We start from the raw sequence: 26,647 nt of genomic DNA, 5'->3' as shown, positions 1-26,647 counted from the left end.
AAGTTGCCGATTTTTTTAATCTTTTAGCTTAAAGTTTATAGAATTTAGGAATGTAAAATCGGGGTTCCACTGTACTTTTAAGGTAAGATTTTTCACGGCATGTACCATAGTTTAATGTTATCAATATGTTTGTGCTCTTTCACACAATTTTATCATATGATTAACATACCTATGTTTACGTAGGGTTACCAGACGTCCAGTTTTTCCTGGACATGTCCTACATTTTAGCCTTATGTCTGGCATCCGGGAGGAATTTGAAAAATATCGTAAATGTCCTACATTTTGAGCGTCACATAATATTAGGAAAATAGGCATTTCAATTGAACAAAGAAATCATGCAAGTTACTCCCAAATTTATTTTGATCCAGTAATGGCCCGAGAAGAAAATAAAAGTTTGTGAACAAAGTTTTAGGACCGAATTCTGATGATGTCACTGTTCAGTCCCTGAGCGGAAATTCTTGCTTTGGGGTTTATACTGATGGAACAAGGCGTTTCCAATTCTTCTTCAATGAATTGTTAAGCAGGGGGTATAGTGAACTCAAAACTATCCCAGATGAAACTTCTGTAACCATTTCATGTTATGGTAATTTCTGAATATTTGTTTGCCCTTCCAGGTCATAATGCAAAAGTTGAGAGAGTACTTTCATTAGCATCAGCACATACGCGTAACTTGGCAGGAGCAAGGGAGGGCACTTGCCTTCCCAAATCCTGATTTACTACTTTTTTAACCTCCTGCCCCTTGCAGAACAAAGAAATAAAAGAGTATTATTTTTTTATTTCTCAAATGTAATAGTTATATAGAAAAATAGTTTTGGATGCTTTTTTAGGGGATTGTTATCTGTGCATAAAGTTGACTTAAAATAACATTGCCCTGACCCCCAAATTTTGGCCAAAGTTCGATTCTGCCCCCCCCCCCCCCTGCCTCTCACCCAAGTTACGCCCATGCATCAGGAAAACAGTCATGAGAGATATTTTTTTCTTCATAAAAGTATGTAAAAGTTTGGTACTGGTTCAGCATAGTTTCCAAGAGTTTTACTGTTCACTCTCTCATAAATACATTTTGACTAAACCTGAAAGTTTTATTTCTCTTGTAGTCGATGGTTATTACAAGCATAAAAATAGTTTTCGTTGTGATGTTTCAGGAGAAAACACACTCCCTTCATCAGACATTTATTTTTAATTTGACTAAAGATACAGTTACAACAATGGTTAAGAATTTTTTAAATAAAAAAGAGAATCCATTATACAATGGATGTTGTCAATGTTACATTGTTGTAATATAGCAACATAACTGAAAAAACAAGCAGCCTGTTTTATTTCTATTTCAGATAAAAAAAATTAAAAAATTGAAAGTTTTATAAAAATTGACTTCTCCGAGAAGTAGGTACCAGTTAAAACATGGGTTAAAAAGAGGGGTATTGGTTAGTATTGATTGCAAATTTGGAAATTTTCCATTTAAGACTTAATTATGAAATCATATATTCTTAAAGCTGAAAAGTGTTAATTTTAAATTACTTTCTAACATGTTCTAGAAATGTGCATTGTTTATTCCGAATGTTTTGTGTCCTACATTTTGGAATATTATGTCCTACATTTCCTTTATGGCGATCTGGTAACCCTATGTTTACGTAAAATTTACGTTCACGTAGTCATCATCATTCTTAGCCGCTTCCTGCCTCTGTCAAAGGTAACAAAATTCATTGGAAACATAATTCCTTCATGTCAGCCTCATCCTTAGTCAATTTTATTTAGTTATTGCAGTTTTTAATATTGTTACTGAATAATTTATTCAACATGCATGGGAGCTTGAATGAAATTGAGAAGAAATAGCAGGCATGTAACAAATGGGTTTTGAACCTAAGACCTACTCATGTTTCAAGGGGGAAAAGACATGATAGAAAATTGAGATACTGAAATGAAGCACTCATTTATCTGCATATAAACCTGTATATTAAACATGACCTACCATATGAAAGCTCATAACTATAAGTACTATCTCCACTTGTTTTTCTATACATGTGTAGCTAGATAAGAATATGGTGCTACCTCAGAAAAAAGAAAATATGACACATCTAAATTAGGAATGCAGAAAGATCATAAATGCATCTTTATTTAAGATTTTCAAAGTAACGATTAGGAATTCTACTTTCAAATTCTTGTAATTGTATTAATTTCTAGTGTTAACCTTTGCATCATCCCACCCAATATCTAACAATGCTTCTCTTTCTGTCTAATGAAATTTCTCAACTGCTTTGTCCATTACCCTTTAGTCAATTCATTTTAAAAGATATATTTTCCTTGTGCAATAGGTGACTACAGTACAATAGATTTTGCCTTACAAAAAGAAAGTGCATTTTGACAAATATTTTACAAAACTCTAGCACATTCATGAAATACTAACAAAATGGCATAATTTTGCACTAAATTACAGACTATTTATAAATATATCAGGCTAGTAATTTTACGAACACACTAGTACACCAACTGATACCCATAACAGAACCATTAAACTGACCTAGTCCTTTTTTCACATACTATTTCACTAAAGTTGAAGATGTAGCTACTGAGACATGTTTTCTTTACTCCTTCAGATGGCAAGGGCAGTTAACAAATAGAAAGAAAAGTTCTAAAATTTGATGCATTAATTATTGCATATGGATACTCACTCATATAGTTTACAATACTAGACACCAACTACAGAAAATGTTTATATTTTGGGCAATTATCTAGCTGTGGTTCTTAAACTTGATATACCAAGGACCCTCTTGTAAATATATGTTGTTATTGAGAATCGGCAGAACATTGTATTTTGAAGTCTTAAAGTGCAACAAATATTTAAACTTGCTGATCTATGTTCTCTTACAATGCAACTTATTACTGTGCTCATATTTTTATTGTAATAATAATAATAGTATCTATTATAATAATCTGTGAAAGGTTGCCTAATATTACTTTAATGAGAAGACTGGTGTTGTATTTCACTTACAAGTCTCATTTTATGCATTATGTTAGTTTATTGTCTCTCACTGTTTTGTTTGCAATGAAGATCACAACTAATGCAGACCAATTGTAACTGGCTTATTCATGGTCAGGAAATGGGATTTTTATAATAGTAGAATTGATATTACAGAGTTTTGTATTATAAAAATCCCTAACAAATAGGGCTAAAAAATAGCTATGTTTTATCCTCTAGTAACCCATGGGAAACCGTCTGTTTCCTCCAACTCCGAAATATTGAGAAAATCAACATTTTCAAATAGAAGCAGTGAAGAACTGAGAAAAACAGAGTGGTAAATGCAAACCCACGTAAAAATGACCCCCGACTGCCATTTTTGAGAATTGAAAGTTCTAAATACATGAAATATCTTAATGTGTATGATGGCCTCCTACAAAGCATCTATGCACTATCCACCTTTATAATTCTAGCCCTCCTCCCAAAAAATCCTATGTATGGCAGTCACAGTATATTAATCACAGGTTAACAACCGCTGGTCTAACTGCAATTCAATGAGAAATAAGACAAAAGCCAACAAACTGAGATACAGGAAATTCCAATAAAAAACGTATACGGCACGCTCAACAGAAATATTTACCTGCAACGTGACAACCTCAAAATAGAAATATATCTTAATATGCAAGACTAGAATACAGTTACTTTCTCATACACTACACAAACACATGCACACCGACACTAAATATTAGTGTCATAAAGTAACCCTTCAATGTATTTACATTAAATCAACAGGAACTACACCCTGTATTCATAATTCTACAACACAGTATGAAAAAATTGACTCAGTCTATCTTAAAGAGTTCAAATTCGTTATACCATAAAAAATATCACAAAAGTTCTATGACTACAACAAAATGGATTCATCACATCTACTTAGCACTTTCTCTGGTGTGAATTATTTTCACACAATAAAAAAATTACATATATTCAACAAAAAACACAGAACATAAGAAAAAGTTTCAATATTGAATAGAATTCATCCTACTAATACCTAAGAAAAGTTCCCATATATATAGTATCCCTTTATAAAGTTCCTATATATTGGCCAGCCAATATATCCTGAGTTTGCACAAGGATGTATTGCACTAGTTGTTGACGTCAATCACGGAGGTAAGAGATCATGGCTCCTTGCCATCCCTCTTCCAACTAAGGAGTTCGTCCAACAATGCATGTAGATGAGGGTTCCCTCCGAGCTTCTCAATTTCCTCGCGAGCCTCCTTGTCCAGCTTCTCCAGGGTGATGCGAGTGTGAGTGAAAGACCCGAAGCTATCTAGGAGCTTGACACAATATTTTTTGACCTCTATGTCTGTAGTACGTTGCCGAAGGATATCTATCAGTATGTTAAGGCACATGTACACATCATGAAAATTATTTCCTAAATATTCTGCACAATAAGTCGAATGTACTCTCCTTTTCACATAAAGTAGCAAGCACATACTTCAACTGTTCAACCTATAAAATATGAAAACCTTGCACAGATGCCATTTATGAACTGCAAGCAGTTGTCCAGGTGCGGGTGTGATGACTCTACAAATAATATTTCCAGGAGGGCACAGAGGGGCTGCCACAACATGGAACAAGTGTATTTATTTAATTATTTACCAGAGAATTCCAAATACAGTGTTAGCCATTCTACATTGGAATGTAAAAACAATGGAAAATAAGAGCATGCTCCAGGGGAATTATATCAAGGTGGATCTGTAAGTGTCCTGTACCTGTAGCAAAGAAAAATAATGTAGATCAATGTAGTATGTCCCTCATACCAGTCCTGAGAAACATGTAGCAGACATACATGGACAAAATCAAAGTTGAACCACTGGCAAAGAAAGCATCAGAAATCAGTTGGAGTTTGCCTTGTTTGTTACCTTGTTGTGGCCACGGTGGCTCAGTCGGTAACGCGTCTGACTACCATACTCAAGGTACCGGGTTCGATCCCCCGGCCGGTTCAAATCCGGGAACTTTTCTAACGTTGGAAGCGGCCCCGGCGCCCACCCAGCGTCGAATAACATGGGTACCTGGGGGAAACCCTGGGGGGTAAAGGCGGTCAGGGGCGTGATGCTGATCACATCACCCCCACTCACGACCGGATCAAAAAAGTGTGGGGCATTACCCCCACACCCCCTATACGCCTTCATGGCGTAGTGCTAAGCACAGGGGAGCACTTTACTTGTTTGTTACAACACTTTGGATGCTCTCTAGAAAAGAGGATAGATGAACACAAGCAGCATACAACAGCGTGAAATAGACAGGTCAGAAATATATGAACATGAATGGAATGAATCAAATAGAATTCAGTGGAACAACATAACAGTACTACAGAAAGAACCAAAGTGGAAACTCAGTAAAATCAATGAAGCAGCAATGGCCTAAAACCCTATAAGTCATCCCAGTGTAGAATTCAAGCAAAAATGGTCCCCTCTCCTCAGAAAATAGAAAAAGAGTACCACAAGTCGAACAAAAATTAGTACAGAATTTCAAGGGGGAGGGGGTGCTGAGGAGTAGATTGTTAGTGCATCAGATTTATAGTAAAATTACAGGTCTGTCATAGGTTTGATCCTCAGCATTTGCAAAATGAAATTTGTTCACCTTAAGATGAGAGAAGAGGTGCTCTCTCGAACCATAATGTTAGAATCAGTATACATACAAGCACTAGACAATGAATAGTGTCAGATTAAAATTGCATGCTAGTGAAATGTAATACCAGTTACAAAAACAATCATGACTTAATAATTTAATTCCTAACAGTTGCATTTGAAAGCAACCACGTAATAATCAATCTTCAAAAATATTACAACACTGCATTAAAATTTACCTACATTACATGCATAGTATATTTTTAAATACTTTAAGTATGTAATGATATGGAAAGCATTTACTTTCTACCATAAACCTCTGATTTAAAGTAAAAATGTGGTAAAGGATACTTATTACTTGAGAATCATCTGGTCTGCTGTTTATAGCATGTATTATTGGAAAACTGAATTTTCCTTCAGTCAAATCTTCACAGAAACTTTTATTTTCAGCATACTACAAAGAGAAAATAACATCCACCTTATTTTCAACTGGTATGTAAAATGACGTCAACAAAAACTTGAAAACCTTTCAAAAAATGAAAAATTGATTTGTGATGTGTCTCTAGAAAAGCTTTATGCAACCTGTTGTCATAAATTGTTTATTTATTTATTGATTTGGTTATTTTACTTCACATTTCTGCCACTTTTGGTCAATTGCGAAGCTGAGGATAAGTGATGAAATTGATGAATGGGCACTCACAAAGAACACCAATGCCCAGGCTGGAATTCGTACCTGGGACCCCTAGCATAGTGAGTTGTGCTAAGCAGTATGCCACATTTCCATTGATGTCTAGTAAAAGAAATAAATAATATATCGAACCCATTATAGAGCCCAAACATTTTTGAAGTGTTGACTCCACCACTACATGGCTATAGTATACATCATGCTATATGATCAATATCAAAATAGCAAAAGAGGTCCTGTGATTGCTTAAAGTATGGTAGATTAAGGATGCAATAAAACATTTGTATCATCAATTTAAGGATTTAAGGACACTGCTGGCATGGGATCAAAAAAAGCTATTGTGTGCTTCAGTGCCTCCAAGCAATTTAACAATTTTACACATACACACAGATATTTCATTTTTAACAATAGCTCCAGAGACTCTCAAACACAAACTGCCATGTCCTATATAATGGCAGATTCTGGATTTCCTTGTAGCCAGAAAACAAAAAGAGACAGCATGAAACAAATTAAAAACGCGGTTCAACTCCACCCTCCCAACCTGTATGTTTTCCTTCTGATTTTGCCATAATTGTTCCTGCATGCAGTATAAGAAAAAAATAATATCCTACATGGTCAAAATATAGCCCCATTACATGATATAGGCAGGGACGTGAAGTTTTCGTTTTAATGATAACATCGAAAAGTTGGAGAAAGCACAATAAATACAATAAACTGTATTTGGGTAGGTTAGGGAGGCAAAATTTCGGTTTCGGAATTGCACAAAAATACGAATTATGCCATTTTCCAGAAAAATACCCAATTTTGCACTGTAATGCAAAAAATGCCACGAAATATGACATATAAACTGGGGATAACATTTCCTCTGCTCAAAGAACGCTGAACAGGGACATCGGAACTTATTCAAAGAGTGGGGGGGGGCAGGTTTTCCAATTTACCAACTGATTTTTACATTGCCTCCGATATATACAGGGTGGCTCAAAAAGTCACTTAACACCCTAGGTAAAAGGCCACTGCAGCACACAACATGGAAATGGTGATGACCAATCGTTACCAGGCCAAGGGGGAACCACATTGACGCCACCCACGTGGTCGGCGGCCATCTTGAATTCAACTTCAGAATTTTAAATGGAAAGGGGGTGATATGATATATCAAATCAGGCTAGAATTTCACAAGAAATGCAATGGTGAAGGTTTTTTTGATGTATCTTTAACCAGTAAAAAGTTATTACTGAATTCTTGTACCAATTTGCTCCTTTTTGAGGTATTAGAAAAATGCCTTAAAATTTGTTTAGTGCATCGGTAATGCATCGAGATCAAAGTGATGTCTATGGAGAGAAGTTCGCATGCCATTGCACATGGTTTTAATCGGATACATACACGAAGAGCTGCACATTATGAATAGTTGTCACGAACAATTTACAGTGTGACGCTTCCATTGAATTAAAAGTCCTTCACAGTGACAAGGCTAATGTTTATGTTCATAAGGAAGTTCATAAACAGAATATGCGACCCTTGTCATCTGATAACTAACTTTGGACAGAAACTGCTTCACAACGTTCCCATAGTGTTCTGGTGTTCCTTCCTATTGGAAAAAACTCTGTAAAAAAACTCCATAAGCAAGGATGAAAAAACCTGTTAATTTAACAAATCCAAGTAGCCTTAAGCATTTAAGGTTCTGTTGATGAAAAATTGACTAACCAATCGTGTTCCACACAGCACATCACACCATTAACTTACAAGCACTAACCATTCAGCTTTGATCTGTCGAAAATGGGTTATCAGATAAAAATCATCGAATATTCTGTTTATGAACTTCGTTATGAACATAAACATTAGCCTTGTCACTGTGAAGGACTTTTCATTTAAATGGAAGCGTCACACTGGTAATTGTTCGCAACAACCATTCACAATGCGCAGCTCTTCATGGATGTATCCAATTAAAATCTTGTGCAATGGCATACGAACTTCTCTCCCTAGACGTCACTTTGAGCTCGATGCGTTACCGATGCGCTAAACAAATTTTAAGTCATTTTTATAACACCTCGAAAAGGAGCAAATTGGTGCAAGAATTCAGTCATACCATCTTACTGATTAAAGATTCATAAAAAAAACCTTCACCATTGCATTTCTTGTAAAATTCTAGCCTGATTTGATATATCATATCATCCCCTTCCCATTTAAAATTCTGAAGTTGAATTCAAGATGGCGGACATCAAGATGGCCACCGACCGCCCGGTGACTTCAACGTGGTATCCCCCTTGGCCTGGCAACGATTGGTCATCACCATTTCCACGTTGCACGCTGAAGTGACCTTGTACCGAGGGTGTTAAGTGACTTTTTGAGCCACCCTGTAATATATATTACATTAGTACATAATTATATACACATTTATGTACGTCCGGTTCCGTCTTCTGTTTCTTCTCACACCGATGATGCTATAAATTAGCGAAAATTTTGAATTTTCCTACTGTCCGGTGAGTGTTTCCTTTTACCTTATTTGATTTTTACTTAGCCCTTTTGGCCCTCCTTGCTTTTATCCATACGTATATTTATATATATACTATATTGTCATTTATTAGGTATGCGTTTCTGACAAACCACGATAAATTAAATTACTATTCAATGCTCAGTTGATTTTTTAATGTCGTTTATTCTTACATTTAGCTAAACGGGGAGATGAGGGGAGGATAAATAAATCTCTACTTGGGCAGTTACTATAACTATGTCAAGAAAGTGTCCATGTTGATCATACATTTTCGTAGCATGCGGTAGGCTGTAGAGGAAAAAAATCATTCGCTCCTAAGACATCTTACTTCTTTTCGTCATGCCAACCTCCGTGGCATAGTTGTTATCGCAGAATGCTACATAGCCTGGGGTCCCGGGTTCGAATACCAGTCAGGATATTTGCAAATTAATCTTGATTCCAAACCGCTCTGTTCCTGAATGACTCGTCGTCTACTGTGTTAGCAAACTGAATGCAGCTTCCTGACCTACATCATCTCTTGCTTCAGCTTGGAATGTTGGTTTATATAAAGAAACTGAACAAGATTTTAAAAAAAACATAGGTTGGGATTCATGGTGGTTGCAGTAAACGCGGTTTAAAATTACTTACGTGGAATTTAGAAGATTTCGTACTTCCGCGTTGCACAATTTAATGGTTCAATCCTATTAATTTTGAAGATCCACTGTCTTCATTCACAAAAGGGTACGGCGTTTGAAGCGGAGATGGTACCGCGTCACTACATTGTTTGTTCCCGGGCGGCGGTGGTTGCGATTTTTCCCGTTCGGCAGCACTGGCGCGCGCATCTTGGTTTGCGTCGTCTGCTTCCTGTTGTCCGGTGGCGTTGTCAGTTGGGGGTTGGGGGGCTGGGCCGTGTTGCTCGGTAATGTGCCGTTCCTGTTCCCCACGTGGCTGGAGGGGGGTCGAGTATGTGCATAGCATCTTTTCTTTTTCAGGTCGGGGATCTTTCTGAGGACAGGGTGCCAAGTTGGGTGTGCTTGTCCATTGTCCAGGTTTAGTGCTGGTTTCTGCTGGATGATGGCATGGGTTTCTTTGATGGTGTTTTCTGTGACAGAGCCAGTTGGGTGAAGTATGGATATGGAGGAGATGGTGTGGTTAGTGGAGTGGAGGTGTTGGGAGAGGCCTGATTTAGGTGTGTCATTTTTGGCATCTTTTACATGCTCGTTAATCCGTTCTTGGACGGTGCGGATGGTTCTGCCAATGTAGGTGTTGTGGCATTGGCATGTGGTCTTGTACACACCGGGGGATGCAAGTTTGGGTAGGTAGTATCTCTTGAAGTTGGGTAGTGCCCTTCCGATTTGGGATATGGGTTTGTGTGCTACTCGGATGTTGAAGGGTTTGAGGGCCTTGGCAAATTTTCCAGATGTGGTGGGGTGGTAAGGAAAGGCGATCCACTTGGGTTTAGGGTTTTGGTTTGGGTTATCTCTGTTTCTTGGGTGTCTGAACTGGGTTTCTGTTTTTGCGCACCACATGGATAGTTGGCGCTCGGTGTAACAGTTGTTTAGGCCTATTTCCGTTACGCACACTATTTCATCTTGCAGGTCATCTTCTGTGCAGCTGTGTGTGAAGGCTCTTCTGTAAAAGTTCATCCATACTCCAGCTTTCTGTTTTGGTGGGTGGTTGGATTTTGCATGGATATACTGGGTGCCCGAACCTGGTTTCCTGTATACGGATGTGACGAACTTGTCTTGGAGTCGTCGGATGCTGAGGTCGAGAAAGTTGAGGTGGCCATTTTGTTCCCTTTCAACGGGGAAGTTTATGTTGGGATGTATGTTATTGAGGGCACCGACCGGAACGTGGTGTTCATCACATCATCTCCAAAATGGCAGAGATCCCTTAAATGTGCCTACATGGCACGAGCTATTCAATGCAACGTTATAACCTTTTAAAAATATCCTCAATGCATCGATCGCAATTTCCAGAAAAGCGTTGGTCCGGAAAACCCTGGCTTGTCTATGACTGTGGCCCCGAGCGCTGAAAGATAAGTAATTTCGGGAGAATTTATTGCCAAAATTGCTGCAAGAGCAGATTGGGGCAAGCTGTGGGGTGTCAACTTTCACCTGAGGATCTTATGTATGTGTGTGTTTGTGTGGATCTCATTCACAGGGGGCGGCTAATTCAAATTTCTCTGATATTGATAAATAATTTGCACAGCAAGATTGAATAATAGCAAATACTGTGACATTTTACGACATGCATGGTATGTCTGTAGCTAAGGGGCATAGGTGCTGAATTTTGTGAGAAGGGGTTGGGGGGCAAGAATTCAAACACTTGAGATAATTGAGGACAGAAGAAATATATTTTTGCTGTTATGTTGAGAAGGGGCACCGTAAAGATGTTATTCCGCCACTGAGGGAGCAGCACCGATATGATCGAGATGGTACTGTCATTCTCCTGTCTTGTCTGGAAGGAGAGGTTTACCTCGTTCTCGGTCTTGTCTCCAGTTGTAAATGCTTCTCTTGTATTGGGTCTTGTCTTGAAGTGTAAATACCCATTCTGTTCGCTCCTCCTTATAGATTTTACAGAGGTCTGTCTCATTCTTGGTCTCGTTTCGACAAGTCTTGGAGGATCTAGTCTCGTTTTATCGTAGATGGAAATGAAGAGATTTAAAATTAGGCTGTCCTCTGCCCCCTCGTCTCTCACTCCTTTCCTGCCGGGGTACACTGGGTTAATTGTTTCATACCGACCTCGACTGTACGTACAAAACCTGCTATATTCAATGGATACCTCAAAACGGAAGCAGCGAATTCCTAAGGGGCTAATGCCACGTTACAATTGATTTGTGGAGACGTGGCTGCAATTCTAATCTGCACGTCAATCTTTGTGTCACATACTTCTTGCTGTTAGCGAAAACTTGAGGCTACGTTGGTCCAACTAGCGCAAGAGTATTTTATTTTAATTTTTTTTTTTTTCAAAACCAGAGATAAGTTGGAGAAAATATAGTCTCATTTTTAGCATGCGACCGGGGATGGGGGGAGGGCAAAAATACTATATTGCCCCCCCCCCCCTGCCTCCCCGGTTAAAACATCCCTGGTGCTGAAGCACTATGAGTTCTGTTATTTCTAGCCTAGCTGGTGAAAATTCAGAGATTGTCACGCTTCATCAATTACAGTTTCGTGGTTTAGTGTTTGTTTTATACTTAGTGGCTGATGAGATGAAATAGTTTTCAAATGCAAGAAATTCTGTCATTTCTCACAAAGGTAAGCATTACATTTATTTTTTGGTGTCATTAAAGGTAAACTTGGTCTCAATTTTCCAGAACTAAAGCAATGCAGTAATCTTAATCATAGAAGAAACAGTAAAAGGGCATGAAAAATAACACAGATTTCAAATTAATAATAACGAATTTTGCCTTAAACCGTGAAAAATAACACAGAAATGCAATAAAAAATTGCATCGAAATTTAGGGAAAAAAATACTAAGACTTCACGTCCCTAGATAGGTCTTGTCAGTAGGGCATCTGAATGCCACACTGGAGACCTGGGTTTAATTCCCAGGGTGGATGATCTGAGGTTGGAATTTTTCCGGTGTTCTTCCCACATAAAATGGCTCTGGGGCTCACCCAGCCTCAAATCAATGGGTATGGGGGGGGGGGGGTAAAAGTGGCCGAAGCATGGTGCTGATCACATCACCTCCAAAATGGCAGAGATCAAGAATATGTGGAGCCCTACCCCCACATCCCCTAATTGGGCCTTCATGGCACAGTGCTATATGCCTGAGGAACTTTATCTTACCCTACACGATATGGGTGAATTTGGCTCGATAGCTTCATAAACAGAACTGATAGAGCAAAAAGATCATCACACTTAAATTTTGAAAAATTACACTTATTGAACTAAAGGTTCACAGTGTTTTCAAAACTGACCACTGTTTGGAATTTCCTCAAGTTAGCCTGTTGCATATGCTTGACTGACATGACAACCTGGACTAATTGACAAGCAATATGTACAACATGTAATGACACTCTGGTGCATATGCCAGGTGATATGATGCGTGTCACTTTGGTTTCAAATCTCCATAACACGCTACTATTATTAGAAAATGCATACACTGTAAAACAAATAAAGAAGGCAAAAGATGTCACTTAGCAGGAAAGCAAGTGCACATGGAAAATAATTATTAAAAAAAATTTCCAATACCTCTTGAAGACATAAGTTGCAGTAATCATCTCTGATCTGGAAATACAGGCCCAGGATCCCAGCTACCTTGGTAAAGTCTGCTTTGTTGTCACTGAATAGCTGCATCAGTCTGATAGCCAACATGAAAAGACCTCCAGTTTCTGAAAGAAAGAAAATATAGGTTATTTGCTTAAGACTTCCAGTGAATTTAGAGATTATCACAAATAATTCAGTAAAACAAATAAATGTATTACCTTGCATACGAATATGGTTACATATTTCTGTAAACTGTGATTGGTCACTCTTCAATATGTGTAATCCTTTGATGAACCTCATTTCATATGTAGCTCCTGTTGTGGCTTATCCCATTTAGTATTTTAATATTTTTAGTTTCATTTAGCAATGCTTTTCTGACACTTTTGGCTAATCATGACGATGAGTGTGAGTGATGATTAGATAAAATTGATGAAGGACACTCATAAAGTACACCCATGCCCACACTGCGATTTGAACCCAAGAACCAAAGTGACCACACAATAAGGGATGTGTATCAGCAGTATTTGTCGGAGGAGAAATAATAGTAAATAACTTCCCGAGTACTGCAAATCCATACCATAATTTTGATCTCACTTTCTTATACTACAGAATAAACAAGGTGGTTGCTGAAATGAAAGCTTTGGGATGCTAAACAAAGTGGAGGGATGGAGGCGGGGGGATGTAGGTTGGTGACTCGTTGTATACACAATATGATATTCTCTTCTTTGTCCACACAGCAACAGATATTGTCATTCGCTCTGCATTGGCATAGCAACAGCTTTATGACCTACAACTAAGAAAGTCAAATCTTGAACCTGAATTGTACGGCGCATTAAATACGAGATATAATTGTTTGTTGCTTTCCCCCATCAAAAACCAGAATATGCATTATACAAGCATGCACATTATTCATGCATAAATGTATTATTTACTGACCCTTTTTTTAACCTCTTTATGTTAACTGAGAGTAAAGTAAATGAAAAATAATTGGTGGAGATACACATAAAAGAAAAACAACAGTGAAACATCCATGGCGTAGCTGTCTCTTGAACCTAGAGCCTTCAAAGAGACAATATTATTAGAGTTTTCAGTTTAATACCTGCAAGTATATAAATTTGAAACTGAAAAGGTTATGCTTACTTCTTATTGTCATTTGGCGATATTCCTCATCAGATGGGCATGTGTAATTATCCCTCCAATAGATTTCCATCCCCTGTCCTCTATGGAGTTCCAGCAATTGCTCGCAATAAACCGATGTAGCCTGGAAAATTACAAAAATATATGAAAGTCCTATTTCAACCATTTTTCCATGTTACAAAGAGTAATGCTGACAATCTGTACATCTACTTTTTTCGCTATATATTGGATAAAAACTATATTAAGTCCACTTTAAGCTCAAATAGGGTAATCAGGACTGAACCTACAGTTTAAAGTGGAATCTGAACAACTGCGCAATGTGACTCTCCAAGGATTATACTTGGGACCTTGATTGTATTAGTCGATACACTAAACATTGGATGGCAGAGTTTTATGCATATTTATGAAAAATTTGTACAATCATAAAATAACAGGATCATTCCATGCCAAATCAACTGAGGTCTGAACCTTGACATCTCAGAAATTGATAATTTTTGGTACAGTGGTAGTACCAGTAAAGTTGACAAAAACTGCCAAATTTCAGATTTTTTCTGCTCTTACTCCCAAAATTTGACGACATTTTGAAATTTTTAAACAGCTGTAGATCAAAAGCATTTGAATTTTGTAACTTTTAAAAAAACTTGAAAAAACGTTTTTTGAAAATCTCAAAAACTCCATTTTTAATTTCTTTCAAAAAAATATATGATTTGAAGACATCAATTCACTATTTGTATGGAAAATTTCATAATGGGAAGGACATGGGTTCCCATGGAAATTAAATTTTTATAATGTAATGTGTGTAAAATTTGCTAAATTTGTTGACTTCCATGTTATAACCACAACTATATGCTGAGGGGTTGATGTGAAGTCTTCATATTAGTCTATTTTATAATTTTTGGACTACACACATGAAAATACCTCAAATTTATCACTATTAATATCAGTCAAGCAAATTGAAAAATATACGAGGGGAAGTCATTAAGTAACAGGAATTTTATTCTCAACTTCATGGAGGTCGTGACGATCAAACAGCATGAACCTCACAGCAGCTCGTGCAGCATGGCCAGTCCAATGTTGAATTGCACCGTAGAAGAGCAACGAAGTGTTATTCGCTTTTTGTGGTCAGAGGGAGTGAAACCTTCTGAAATTCATAGGCATGTGCACAGGAGGTCAATAGGGGGCAGTTGTCCCCTCTAATACTCTTGCTTAGGATTTTAGTGCAGAGGAATCTTATCACCGTTATTAAACAATATTATGTATGCTCTTTACATAATTAAGTATTTTCAAGCTGCGAAAGTTCCAAGCAACTACGGAAGGTGCATTCTTTCTTATGTAATTGAACTATCCAGCTTTGTCCTCTAGCAGATTTCTGGTTATTAACACTAACATACAGTTTATTCATTAGTTTTGTTACTTATGTGTTTGCACGATAAATTGCCCATACATTTAAAAGCGATTGGGTGACAAAAGTGGGGAGGGGCAAGGACAGTTTAATTTTTCTTTGCAAACAAGGCTTAGCATTAAGAGGTTATAGATTAAGGGCAAAAGGTGAGGGAGCAAACGCCCCCTTATGGCTATCACTGTTGGAAATGAATAAATTATGTGCAGTTGTTTTGAATCTGCTGTATGAAACCATATTCATATGTAAATTAGGGGGAATAAAGGGAGGGGGGCGAAGAACATTGGTGACATGGAAGTTTGTATTCTAGTACAGTGATTTTCAGTGGTTCCGGACACACTCTATACACGCCCCTGTTCCATACCCATCAATACAGTAAGACAGTGAGATGAAATGAGGTTTTTCTGTCTCCAAATGAACTTTCATCAAGGCTTCCTTCTCCCCCTAATAGAGGGTCTCCGCATGCCTGTGCTGAAATCTACAGAAGAATGAAGGTTCAGCATGAAGACAATTGTTTAAGTTAGGGGGAGTGTACTAAATTAACAAATTTGCTGATCGGTCTGCTGTTTCAGTTTCACTGCCTTAGTTGCCATGCAAAGTGGCCTCCCAGTCCTGTGTTCATCACCGACATTTCGTCTTCCATCTTTAAATCCTTCCACCCATTCATAAACTCTGCCCTGAATTAAACAATTGTCTCCATACTGAACCTTCTTTGTGCTGTAGATTTCAGAAGGTTTCACTCCCTCTGACTACAAAAAATGAATAACACTTCGTTGCTCTTCTACGGTGCAAGTCAACAGCGGAGCGGCCATGTTGTACTAGCTACTGCGCACGCGCATACTACTCGATCGTCACGACAACTTTATGACATGTTGCTAAGAAATCATTTTGAGTGCTAAAACACAAATTTTCGTTGTGCATAAATCTCCATGAAGTTTAGAATAAGATTCCTGTTACTTAATGACTTCCCCTCGTACATTTTTCAATTTGCTTGTCTGATATTAAAAGTGATAAATTTGAGGTACTTTCATATTATATGTAGTCCAAAAATTATAAAATAGACTAATATGAAGACTTCACATCAACCCCTCAGCATATAGTTGTGTTTATAACATGGAAGTCAACAAATTTAGCAAATTTCACACACATTACTATACAAAAATTTAATTTCCATGGGAACCCATGTCCGTGAAATATTGCACACCAATAGTCAATTGATTTCTTCAAATCACATATTTTTTTAAAAAAAAAAAATTAAAAATGGGGTTTTTGAGATCTTCAAAAAAAAATTTTTTTTTCAAGTATTTTTAAAAATTACAAAATTCAAATACCCCACTGATGTTGGATTTCAAATTAAAGCCCATTAAAAGCAGAAGAGAATGACACAAATTTGAGCTATCTAGGTCAAATACTTTTTGATCTACAGCTGTTTAAAAATTTCAAAATGTCATCAAATTTTGGGATTTTTGCTTTTTCGAAAGTCAATAACTCAAAAAGTAAGAGGAGAAAAAATCTGAAATTGGCAGTTTTTGTCCTCTTGATAAGTGCATTGTATAATCAAAAAATCTAAAAAATTTGAACCCTTAAGGTTAAAAAATAATTATTATCAGTTGATTTGGCATGGAATGAGCCAACATGTAAACAGGTGTTACTACAGAACTGGTGAGACTGATTAGTAAGTAGTAAAAATTAACCAAGCACTACAATACTTTTAAATGAAACAACCAAATTAAAAAAAAAATAAATACATATTTGCACAAAATTGGAGACGAAATAATTAATAGATAACACCAATTGAGCAGAGGACAGAGTCTTCTCCATCATCAGTACGTGATTTGTCTACTATTACTTCACATTATTATTAGACAAATTCTGATGTAAAATTTAACTCTATGGGCAATATGTACAATACATATAAACTAGGGATAGGAGAGATTAGTCGGTACTCTACCAGTATAGGCTGATATAGGTATATCAGTTTACCAATCAAATTACCGATCCGATATAACTATAAATATCTTATAATTTAGTGCAAAAACCTGCCATTTTGTTATAATTTTTATGAATAAGCTCCATGTCCTACATTTTAAAAAAGTAAGTGACAAAGCATGCAACTTCTCTTGCATTGCAGTAGCCTGGAAACAAACAATTATTTAAAAAGGTCAATGAACCTTTTGGAATTTTATATCGAATCAGTAGAATATCAGTTATTGGTAGCGGTAAATTTTATATCAGTACTTTATCGGTATTGGCCAAAATTTCATACCAGCCCATCCCTAATATAAATATTATTTGAAAAATGTGGAAGTTTGAAGAAGTCGAGGTAAGAAGTTAGCCTACCACAATGCTGTTAACCAGTTGACAAAACTTACTTCTGGATGATCTAAACTGAGCACCTTCTCTAGAGCAAGAAACAATACATAATTAGCAGCATTAATCGTGCTTGCAACTCCATATATAGAATGGGCCACTGGAATTCCTCTGCGGAGAATAGAGTTGTCCTGAATATCATCAATTCTGAAAAGAAAGAAGAAGGAACCAGTCAAAACATCAAAAGGTTTCATAATCAAAATTGAACATTCTAAATATTAAGGGACTAAAGGAAGTAAAAGCAAAGTTGCCTGCTGCAGTTTGCAAAACACCCTGGTAGCAATTTATTAGAGACTAGGTGAATCCCAGAGCCACTCCATGCATGGATATTGCCGGAAATAGTCTCACCTGAAATCATCCACCTCAGGAATCGAACCTGGGTCTCCCACATTGCAGTCAGATGCCTTACCAAGCGGATCACTGCGGATAGAAAATAAGCCCCCAATCTTTTAAGGAATCTTACAGCACTATTTTCAATCCAAATGTTAAAAATGTATAAATTTGTAGGGATGGGCAACTGTCCATCCAAAACATCACATTTCTCATGCATGGGCATTTTTGCAAAAGAATTTTAAATGTTAAGATATTATACATTGCAATTTCACCATGTACATTAACTACAGTCGTTTCACCAAAAATATTCTTATATTGAATTTTGTATTCACATTTTCTTATTTTCTTTAACTTTTCTGCCACTGAGACTCAATGAGGGTGAATGATGATTAGATGAACTCAGGTTGAGACTTGCACCTGGACCCTTTGGTGGTGAGATCATGAGCTGACTACTCAACATGTTCAGCCACAAAGTAATGTTTCACACATCATCCCATTTTGAAAAAGAAAAAAAACTGTAAATTTGCAACTAACTTTAGATAAAACTTAATTTTGTGGAAATTTTGAAAATTGGACACCTCCTGCTGAACACTTTGTCAGATGTTGTGAACAAGTTTTTTTTCCTTTCTTTTTATTACATGTAAAAGTAAAACATATCAGTGAGAAACAGTAGTTTAAGAGTAATGAGTCATTCCATGTCAAATCAACCAATTTAAAAATAATTTGATAATTTGGTATGGAATGACCTTAATACGAAGTGGGGGGATTTATAAAATTTGAGCCCCTAGGCTATCCTTTGTTTTGAACCCTGCTAACATTATTATTAATATTAACAGTGTTGTTACCATGGTACTTTTCTGCATGATTTCAACTGTCAATATCCCTCAACTTGACTTTCAATTGATGGCATTTAAAATATTTATTTTAGTTTCTTCTAGGAACAATTGTTCGAGAACAGTTATGTGATACCCTTGCAGTCTGCCATACAGACTTGCACTCCAGTTAAAATACAGTACTAAGGAATTTTAATAGACTGTAATGGTTATTGTCACTTCTGTTCTTCCAGCCTCTCATTTTCTTGTGCGTGCCCCTCTCCCCCTGAATTTTTTGTGGCCCCTGGGCTATAACCTAGGATAGCCTATTGGCAAATCCCCCTCTAATAACCCATTCATATGTTACATCACATAATTGGGGGATTGACATTTTCAAAATGCACTTGTTAAAAATAGTAATAATAGAGATATTGTTCTGTGATTCACATACTATATCATATCATCATACGTATACAAACAAACAAAAAAGTCAGATCTGAATTATCATATGTAGTAGTTTTTAAGAAATGGCATGTTAATTGCTGCCATGTGGTGATGGTTTCATTCCAGAAGTCCTCTAAAGATTAAAGTAATTTCGAGTAACACAACAAAAGTGATCTGTGTTCAGTTAATACATGAGAGACAAAAACAAATGTGTATAGTTGGAAACACTTTTATATCACATACACAAAGAAGGTACTTACAAGAGACTTGCATTGTGAAGCATCTGTATTATTTCTCCAACCACAGCTAACTTGTCGTTGGGTACTTTTAGCCAGTAATTAAATGCATGTGCCAATTTGCCTCTGATTTGTTTGCCTGGAACTTGAAGGATATATGCAAATGGCTGCAACAATTTCTGTAATAAACAAACATTATAAAAGAAACTTGCATTCCCTGTCAAATATAATCAAAATGTTTATATGTATTTGCAATTTTCTTTAGGCCTCTGGATCAATAATGGATGGCTTGGGAGTTGTGCATATTTTGAGCGTGTACAAAAACAGAGCATTATTTTTTGTAATTTACTGTCACTTTTCTGCCATTCTTGACTAATTCCAGTGATGATTAGATGAAACTGATAGAAGACAATCACAAAAAACATGCATGGCCAGGATGGAACTCAAGTTGTGGAACTTATTTGACAATATCAAAGGTGTCCTCGACCACCAAATCAGCAACCATGTGGAACGGCCACTATGATGTGTAGGAAGTATGCTAACATGGTTACCAACCATGTCAACTATTTCCTCCATATATTAAGCCTTTCTGCACAGAAAATGTATATTGTTTTCTCCTAACGTGCAAGCACATGTCTAGAATTATAATTAGGGAGTGGCCCAGACCAAGTGTATCACAAGTAATAATAATTATTATATAAATGTTTATAATTAACACATTAATATAATTAATAGGTATATTCATAATAATTATTTTAAAAAGTACATTCACTTTGTTATCGTTATTATTATATAAATAGGTAAAAAGACTAGAAAAACAGATATATAACAGCACGTGTTCGTTATCTAGCTTACGTGTAGTTAAGATTGCAAAAATGTGTATAAACAACTATCCTGGGAAGGAAATTAATGTTACAAAAATAAAAAAAATCAAATATTTAATGAATAATAAACAAGGAAGTTATGAAATGAATACTTTTAAATGAAAATATTTTAAGCATATAATATTTAGTAGTAGTGTGCATAACCTTAGTGTAAGTTCAGGGGAAATATATAACCATCAATTACACAAGAAATGCTAAACAAGTATATTTTGATTATTTAATTTTAGTAGCCTACTTGAGGGAGGAGTCTCCTTTCATAGTGGATCGGGAAGCACCTTATCGGAAATGGTTTGTGGGGCTATACGTGAATGGTTCGTGGGGCTATCAGTCAGCTACCCGTCTATAATGTACAATTTGCACACGTGATGAACACGACAGTAGGTATTTTCTGGTGAAGAATGTTGGAAACACTGCATAACCACAACATTAGTCAAGCTGTGTCCGCCATATTCTGTGTTACGGAAGCGAAGAAAGGAATACCAAAAATTACTCTCTATGTGAAAAATAGTGTTTGTTTTCGTAAAAAGGATAATGGCACCTTGAACTATGTTCCGCAATACACAATTGGTAAGTACGAACCATGCGAAACACAAAATATCCAATTCTAATGGGTCTCCGATCCATGAAACTGGTAATAATATTTTAATGATTACAATTTCAATCCGGGAAATTGTTTTGCAAGAGGGAGATCGTAGCATATTTGCTCGGTTTAAGAAATATTGACCCTGGCAGACCTTGTCAGAGCCTGCTTAGAAATGTGTAGCATAAGACTTTTACAGGAAATGGTAAGAACACTGGCCTTTGGCTAGAGGTGACGGGAGGCCAAGCAAAGGCTTAAATAGAGCAACACGAGGTCTTTTTGCCTGGAATCATTGGAGAAGCAGGAGCTATTGCTCTATTTTCTAAACCGATCAGGGTAAGCTATCCTTCACCATTATCTGTCATTCGCATTGCTCAGTTCAGTATAAAACCTAATCATGAGTTTATATTAATGTTATGTTAAGATATTTGTACCTGCCCTTTCAGGGCTGTCTCTACCATAAATAGTATTAATCGGGAGGGGCAAGTTACATCCCTATTCATGTTGGAATGCTACGAAAAATAATCAGATTTCTTCTCATAAAAGTACTTCTGGTACCCTTGACCAGTGGCGGGGATTAGGTTCCAAAACTTGCAGAGGGGAAAGCAGCCAAAACTGAACTGAAAAGGGGGGAGTCAAGGACAGTTTACTTTCCTTATTAGATAAGGTTTAGCATAGCGTGGGGGGTAACTGCTCGCCCATGCCCTCCCTAATCGCCGCCACTACCCTTAACCTCTGTACCCTTGAGAATGAAATATTTTGCATGGTTTACGAAGATTATGCTGTTTGTGAATGTTTCCTGTTGTTTTCAACTTGCAGAGATGTGTTATTGTGAAGAAAAAAGTATGTCTGTTACCTTACCGTGAAGCAGAACAGCTCGAAGGCTTCGTGCAAGTGAGTATAGCACCAAACATGACATTCCACGGTAGTTTAGTATTATATGGACTACCTCATTTGTCTTTGTTAAATTATGTTCCCCTCGCAAACATGAATCATTCGGTTAGGTTAGGTTCCATAAGTGGAATCATATTTGGCAGAATACATGTGGCGATCGGAGGTAGTCCGTATAATACTAAAGTACCCATTCCACAACAGCAGCAATAATTTTACGTCGTTAGCTTTGGAGTTGATAGCAATTTGAGACTTGTCCTTTCGCTATTTTAGTGTGCATACAAACTGTTTTTACTAATAAAAAGCGGTGAAAGTACTCAGAGATGGCAGGTATTTACTTACGTGAGTCATACTGTGGGATAAAATATCTCCGATATCTGCGTTTTCCACACGCTGCAACCAATTTTACATTACGTAAAACATAGAAATCTGTCAATTAAAAAAAAATAATAAACATAATTCTCAACGGGTGCTTCCTTGCACACAGTTATTGTTGTGTTTAAAAGCAATAACACACAAAGAACTTATTAAACAAACATAAACAGTAGAATCAATTCTCTATACATCTCCCAATGGTTATGAGGCACGAAAGTCTTGCTTTACGGTATGTCTCAGTAGCCATTAGACCATGTAAGAAAGCTGAAATTTTACAAATACAATCTCCCTTTTTCTTTGATTTTCCTAATCTAAGAATGGTTAAGTTCCACAAACCCCACCATTTCTTTGGATATTCTATTGGTCTCTTACCTCGTCTTGATCTTTGGTACCAGTTCTACTGTATGGTAATCCATTTCCATTGGCATGACTATCCATTTTCACTCTCCTGAGAAAAGAAAATATTCATCCTCCAATAAATTACATTTTTACTTGGGAGTGGGGAGGGATTAAATCTATCTACTGTCGAGAACAGTATTCAAACACCTCGAATTGACCACTTTCAAGTTCTCTTGCAGCTATTTGCACTGGTGTCCCCTAATTCTTCACTGTTTTATCAGTGAGGAATTGCTATAAACAGTAACTGTAAAAATTCATCACAATAGTATAATAATTCCAAACACATGGCACTACATGACAGACTTTTGACTACTACAGAACATTCCGGTAACAGTATGGTATAGTGAAAACACATTTCTTCAAATTTACAGGAGAAACAACTTACGGAAATGAGTTTCTGTAGACTTTAGGAAGCTCGTGGAAGTGTTTTCTCCGTTCGTTCAACTTATTCGGCCGGTAAATCATGTATTTTTCTACATTAATGTATCTCTGATGCACGATAGCTCTTGCCACCATTACCATCGACTACGTGAATCAAATGTTCCGTGCGTTCAATTATGTAACCCCCTGTTAGTGTTGCAACCACGCGGTAGTTTTACAATATGACGTGTGAGCATTTTTTTTTCCAATTTAATTTTCTGTTTGCCTAACCTAATCTAACCTTCCGTGAATGGTTTGTGGATCAATTTCGTGTTAAAAACCTTCTGTGAATAGTTTGTGCGGCATTTTCCAGTTAATAAGTGTTAGTGTAGCAACCACGTGGTAGCTTTACAAGATGGCGTGCGAGCGAGTTTTTCTTCCAATTTAATTTTCTATGTTTGCCTAACCTAACCTTCCGTGAAAGGTTTGTGGATCAATTTTTGCTTAAAAACCTTCTGTGAATAGTTTTCGTGCGACATTTTTCGGTTAATAAGTTTGGAAACACTGCATATCAGCTGACGATAGACAACGTGAGTCAAGATTTGCCTGCCATATTGTGTGTAACGAAAGCGAATTAGCAACGAACAATAAATACTTGTAACTGAAAAATTACGCTTTTTTATGTGAAAAAAGCAAAATCCCACGTTAAAAAATGTTCCGCTATGCATAACAGGTAAGTACAAATGTAAATAATTAGGAAATAAATGAGTGAAATGTGTTTTCACTATACCATACTGTTACCAAACATTCCAAAACAACTGCAAATCTTACACTCATTGTGCTTAATTGAATAAAAAATATTACTACAGAATTGTTATAATATAAATTAGAATCTAGTGCTACACAAATGAAATCAACTTGAAACAGTCACTTACAGAGAAGTCAGCTATTATCATGGCTCGAAAAATCCCGGTCGCAAGGTTGCCATGGCGACTGATGTTTTGCTGTAATATTGCCATTTTTTAAATTTGCATGTACGAAATTTTGAAGATTCTAAGTTCAAACTGCAGTTCAGTGTAAATTATTTTTTTAATCGACATTGTGAACATTCCATAGAATCAGTAACAATTTCTTATTCTTTGCCCCCACCCCCATTATTTCCGCTTTCTCTTGGCAAGCACTTTGTAATTAAACACTCACATGATTTAGCCATGTTTTGAATTCGGTGATGTTCAGCTTCTTTATACACAATTACTAGTATGTGGTTTCCTGGCACCTGATTTTCAGAGCAGGTGCCTAGCTCTGAAGAAGATTTTTCGAGCACTGGCTATTATTATCACATTAGTGAATGCAATGTGGATGATTCAATAATACAAAATTCTCCCATGACAGATTGTATCAAATTGGTGCATCATAACCAAAGGGTGCATGATTATTTGTTGCACCTCATTTAAAACTCTGGTCACAGGTTCAATACCCGGAAGAGGCACATTGTGCAGTGGTTCGGATCCCATTTTAAATTGTTGGTCCAGTCCTGATTAGCCTATCTGTGTGTAAAGTGGAGTTAAGAAAAAAATCAATTCAAATAAATTCATTTAAGCCCCATTCTTGCATTTGTATAAGTTTATCTTATGTGCCATTTTCAGTAGTGCAAAAATAACTGACAAAATAACATCATTAAATGTACGTCCATCATATTTTATGGTTTTGTAATCAGGGTGGTCAATATTACCATGAGGATGAGGGTAAGGGTTCCTAATGCTAAATCATTTTTCTGCACGTTTCAAAGGAGTATTAGAATGAAGGGAACAATTGTGGAAGTAAGTTCAAAGCATGAAGGAAGTAAGTAGCAAGAGTTAAATGTTTTGCAAAGTATTCTTTGCCAGATAAATTATGACTTGAACAGTAGCTCATGCGATTATCTGCATTTTGCAGTTAGCAGGTGTTTATGGTTGTCTCAGACACAAGAGTTCCAGCAGATTTTCATGTTCATTCATATTCTTTATTTCCGTTGACCCATGTCCATAGGTATGGAAATCGTCATATAACAATACATACAGTAATAAAATATTAATACAATTTTAGACAAGGATTACAGTAATGATTTTAAGAACTACTGCATAAAGGAGGCTTCATGCTCAAGACTGGATGTTACGAGATCAGTTGTTGGAAGTATTTAGCACATTATTTTAATGCTAAAAGGGACCAACCCAACCTAACAACAGAAGCATTTAGGGATGCTTTATTGCTGATAAAAGTCCTAAACCTGACGTGCCTAGCCTAACAATTAAAGCAAGCATTTAGCAACATAATTCCTCTTCCCACCCCACACACAAGAAGTAGATGGCAGCAGCAGCAGTTCATATCCATGATGATAGTAAACGAATGACTGCACACAAGCACAAAAAATTATGCAGTAAGTATTCTCCAAGACACTGGAACTTGGGCCATGGTGAGAAATATAAATTCATGATTTATAAATACTTTTTACATTTACTGTATACATATATCCCTCTGAAGAAGAATTATATCTGATCTGCTGTGTGTTAATTTTTCACAACATTAAATCACAGGAGTCGTTCTTCATGTACAAAAAAAAAATTCATATTAAATTTTGTTCATGTATTTATGTGTCATACATTATACATTGATATGTAAAAATAAACACAAATGCCTTAAATGAATGTTGGCAAGTGTGTAATTTGTTGACATAACATTTTCATCATCTTAGGACTAATTAAAAGCACGCCTTACCTTAATAAAAATTCCTCAGCCATGCCAGACCTGCAGATCAAAAATAACTTCAAAGTATACCATAAAAAAATGTAATTTTGTTTAGGCTAGGTTTCGTAGGTTTACTTGAGGTGTCTTACAAGGTTGACATGACCTTGCATGACACATCATTTTAGTAATCTGCAATCTTGTTCATTTAGTGTCTTCGACTGTCAAGGACTCAAGGACACATTTTATTTCTTCTCGAGTTCACAGAATTCCACCTTCCTGGTTTCTCAAATAAGGGGGTATTCATTCACTGGTGCAGTTTTCGAACAAGTAAGGTCCTTTAGAAATATTCTCACTAGTGTTGAAATAAAAGTGAAAAATGATGTAATGAAGTCATTACAGTACAGTCGTTATAGTCGGTTTTGCAGAATATTATATGCAACCTATTTACCGGCAACCAAGATGCGAATAAACATCACAAAGCAATGCTACAAACAAAATGAGAAGTCCGCTGCAAATTTGGAGCTCTATTACAATTACCTGTCAAAAATATTTCTTACTATGAAGCATGTGCTTACATTTTGTGGCCAAAGTTAAATTGCTATGATGCGCTAATATCAAACTCAACTAAAAAAAAAAAAAGCAAGGTATCCGGCATAGTAAAGTAGTACCAAAAGGAAAAGTATTTATCTTACCAATACTCAGCACCCCATAAACACGAGATACGAGTGCAAGCGTCTGCTACAAAATCCCTGTA

General features: G+C 36.6%; 1 protein-coding gene across 4 annotated transcripts; it reads right to left on the bottom strand.

The window, feature by feature from the left end:
• Positions 1 to 932: 932 nt before the first annotated feature.
• Positions 933 to 26,647, bottom strand: qm (geranylgeranyl pyrophosphate synthase quemao). 4 transcript variants are annotated; one of them, XM_083131126.1, is made up of 10 exons: positions 26,586 to 26,643; positions 25,924 to 25,953; positions 22,783 to 22,858; positions 19,705 to 19,859; positions 18,204 to 18,275; positions 17,858 to 18,002; positions 14,090 to 14,210; positions 12,935 to 13,074; positions 5,938 to 6,040; positions 933 to 4,343 (listed from the first exon to the last, which is right to left on the bottom strand). In XM_083131126.1, the coding sequence occupies exons 2-10, from the start codon at positions 25,944 to 25,946 to the stop codon at positions 4,132 to 4,134; spliced, it is 1,047 nt and encodes a 348-aa protein (XP_082987252.1). In that variant the 5' UTR covers positions 25,947 to 25,953; positions 26,586 to 26,643; the 3' UTR covers positions 933 to 4,131. The 4 variants fall into 4 exon arrangements, with proteins under 4 accessions (XP_082987252.1, XP_082987253.1, XP_082987254.1 ...); XM_083131127.1 differs by lacking the exon at positions 25,924 to 25,953 and having other exon boundaries at positions 26,586 to 26,647; XM_083131128.1 differs by lacking the exon at positions 18,204 to 18,275 and having other exon boundaries at positions 26,586 to 26,639.

This window comes from Lepisma saccharinum, chromosome 11, assembly GCF_977018435.1.
Source record: "Lepisma saccharinum chromosome 11, izLepSacc3.1, whole genome shotgun sequence".
Classification (NCBI taxonomy): domain Eukaryota; kingdom Metazoa; phylum Arthropoda; class Insecta; order Zygentoma; family Lepismatidae; genus Lepisma; species Lepisma saccharinum.
This window is presented reverse-complemented; position numbering and strand designations above follow the sequence as displayed.

Coding starts and splice junctions, on each gene's coding strand:
- qm (XM_083131126.1), bottom strand. CDS start 25,946: ATGGCTGAGGAATTTTTATTAAG. Junction 18,276..19,704: donor CTTCACAATGCAAGTCTCTT/GTAAGTACCTTC, acceptor TTCTATCCGCAG/TGATCCGCTTGGTAAGGCAT. Junction 6,041..12,934: donor GCAACTTATGTCTTCAAGAG/GTATTGGAAATT, acceptor TTCTCTTTGTAG/TATGCTGAAAATAAAAGTTT.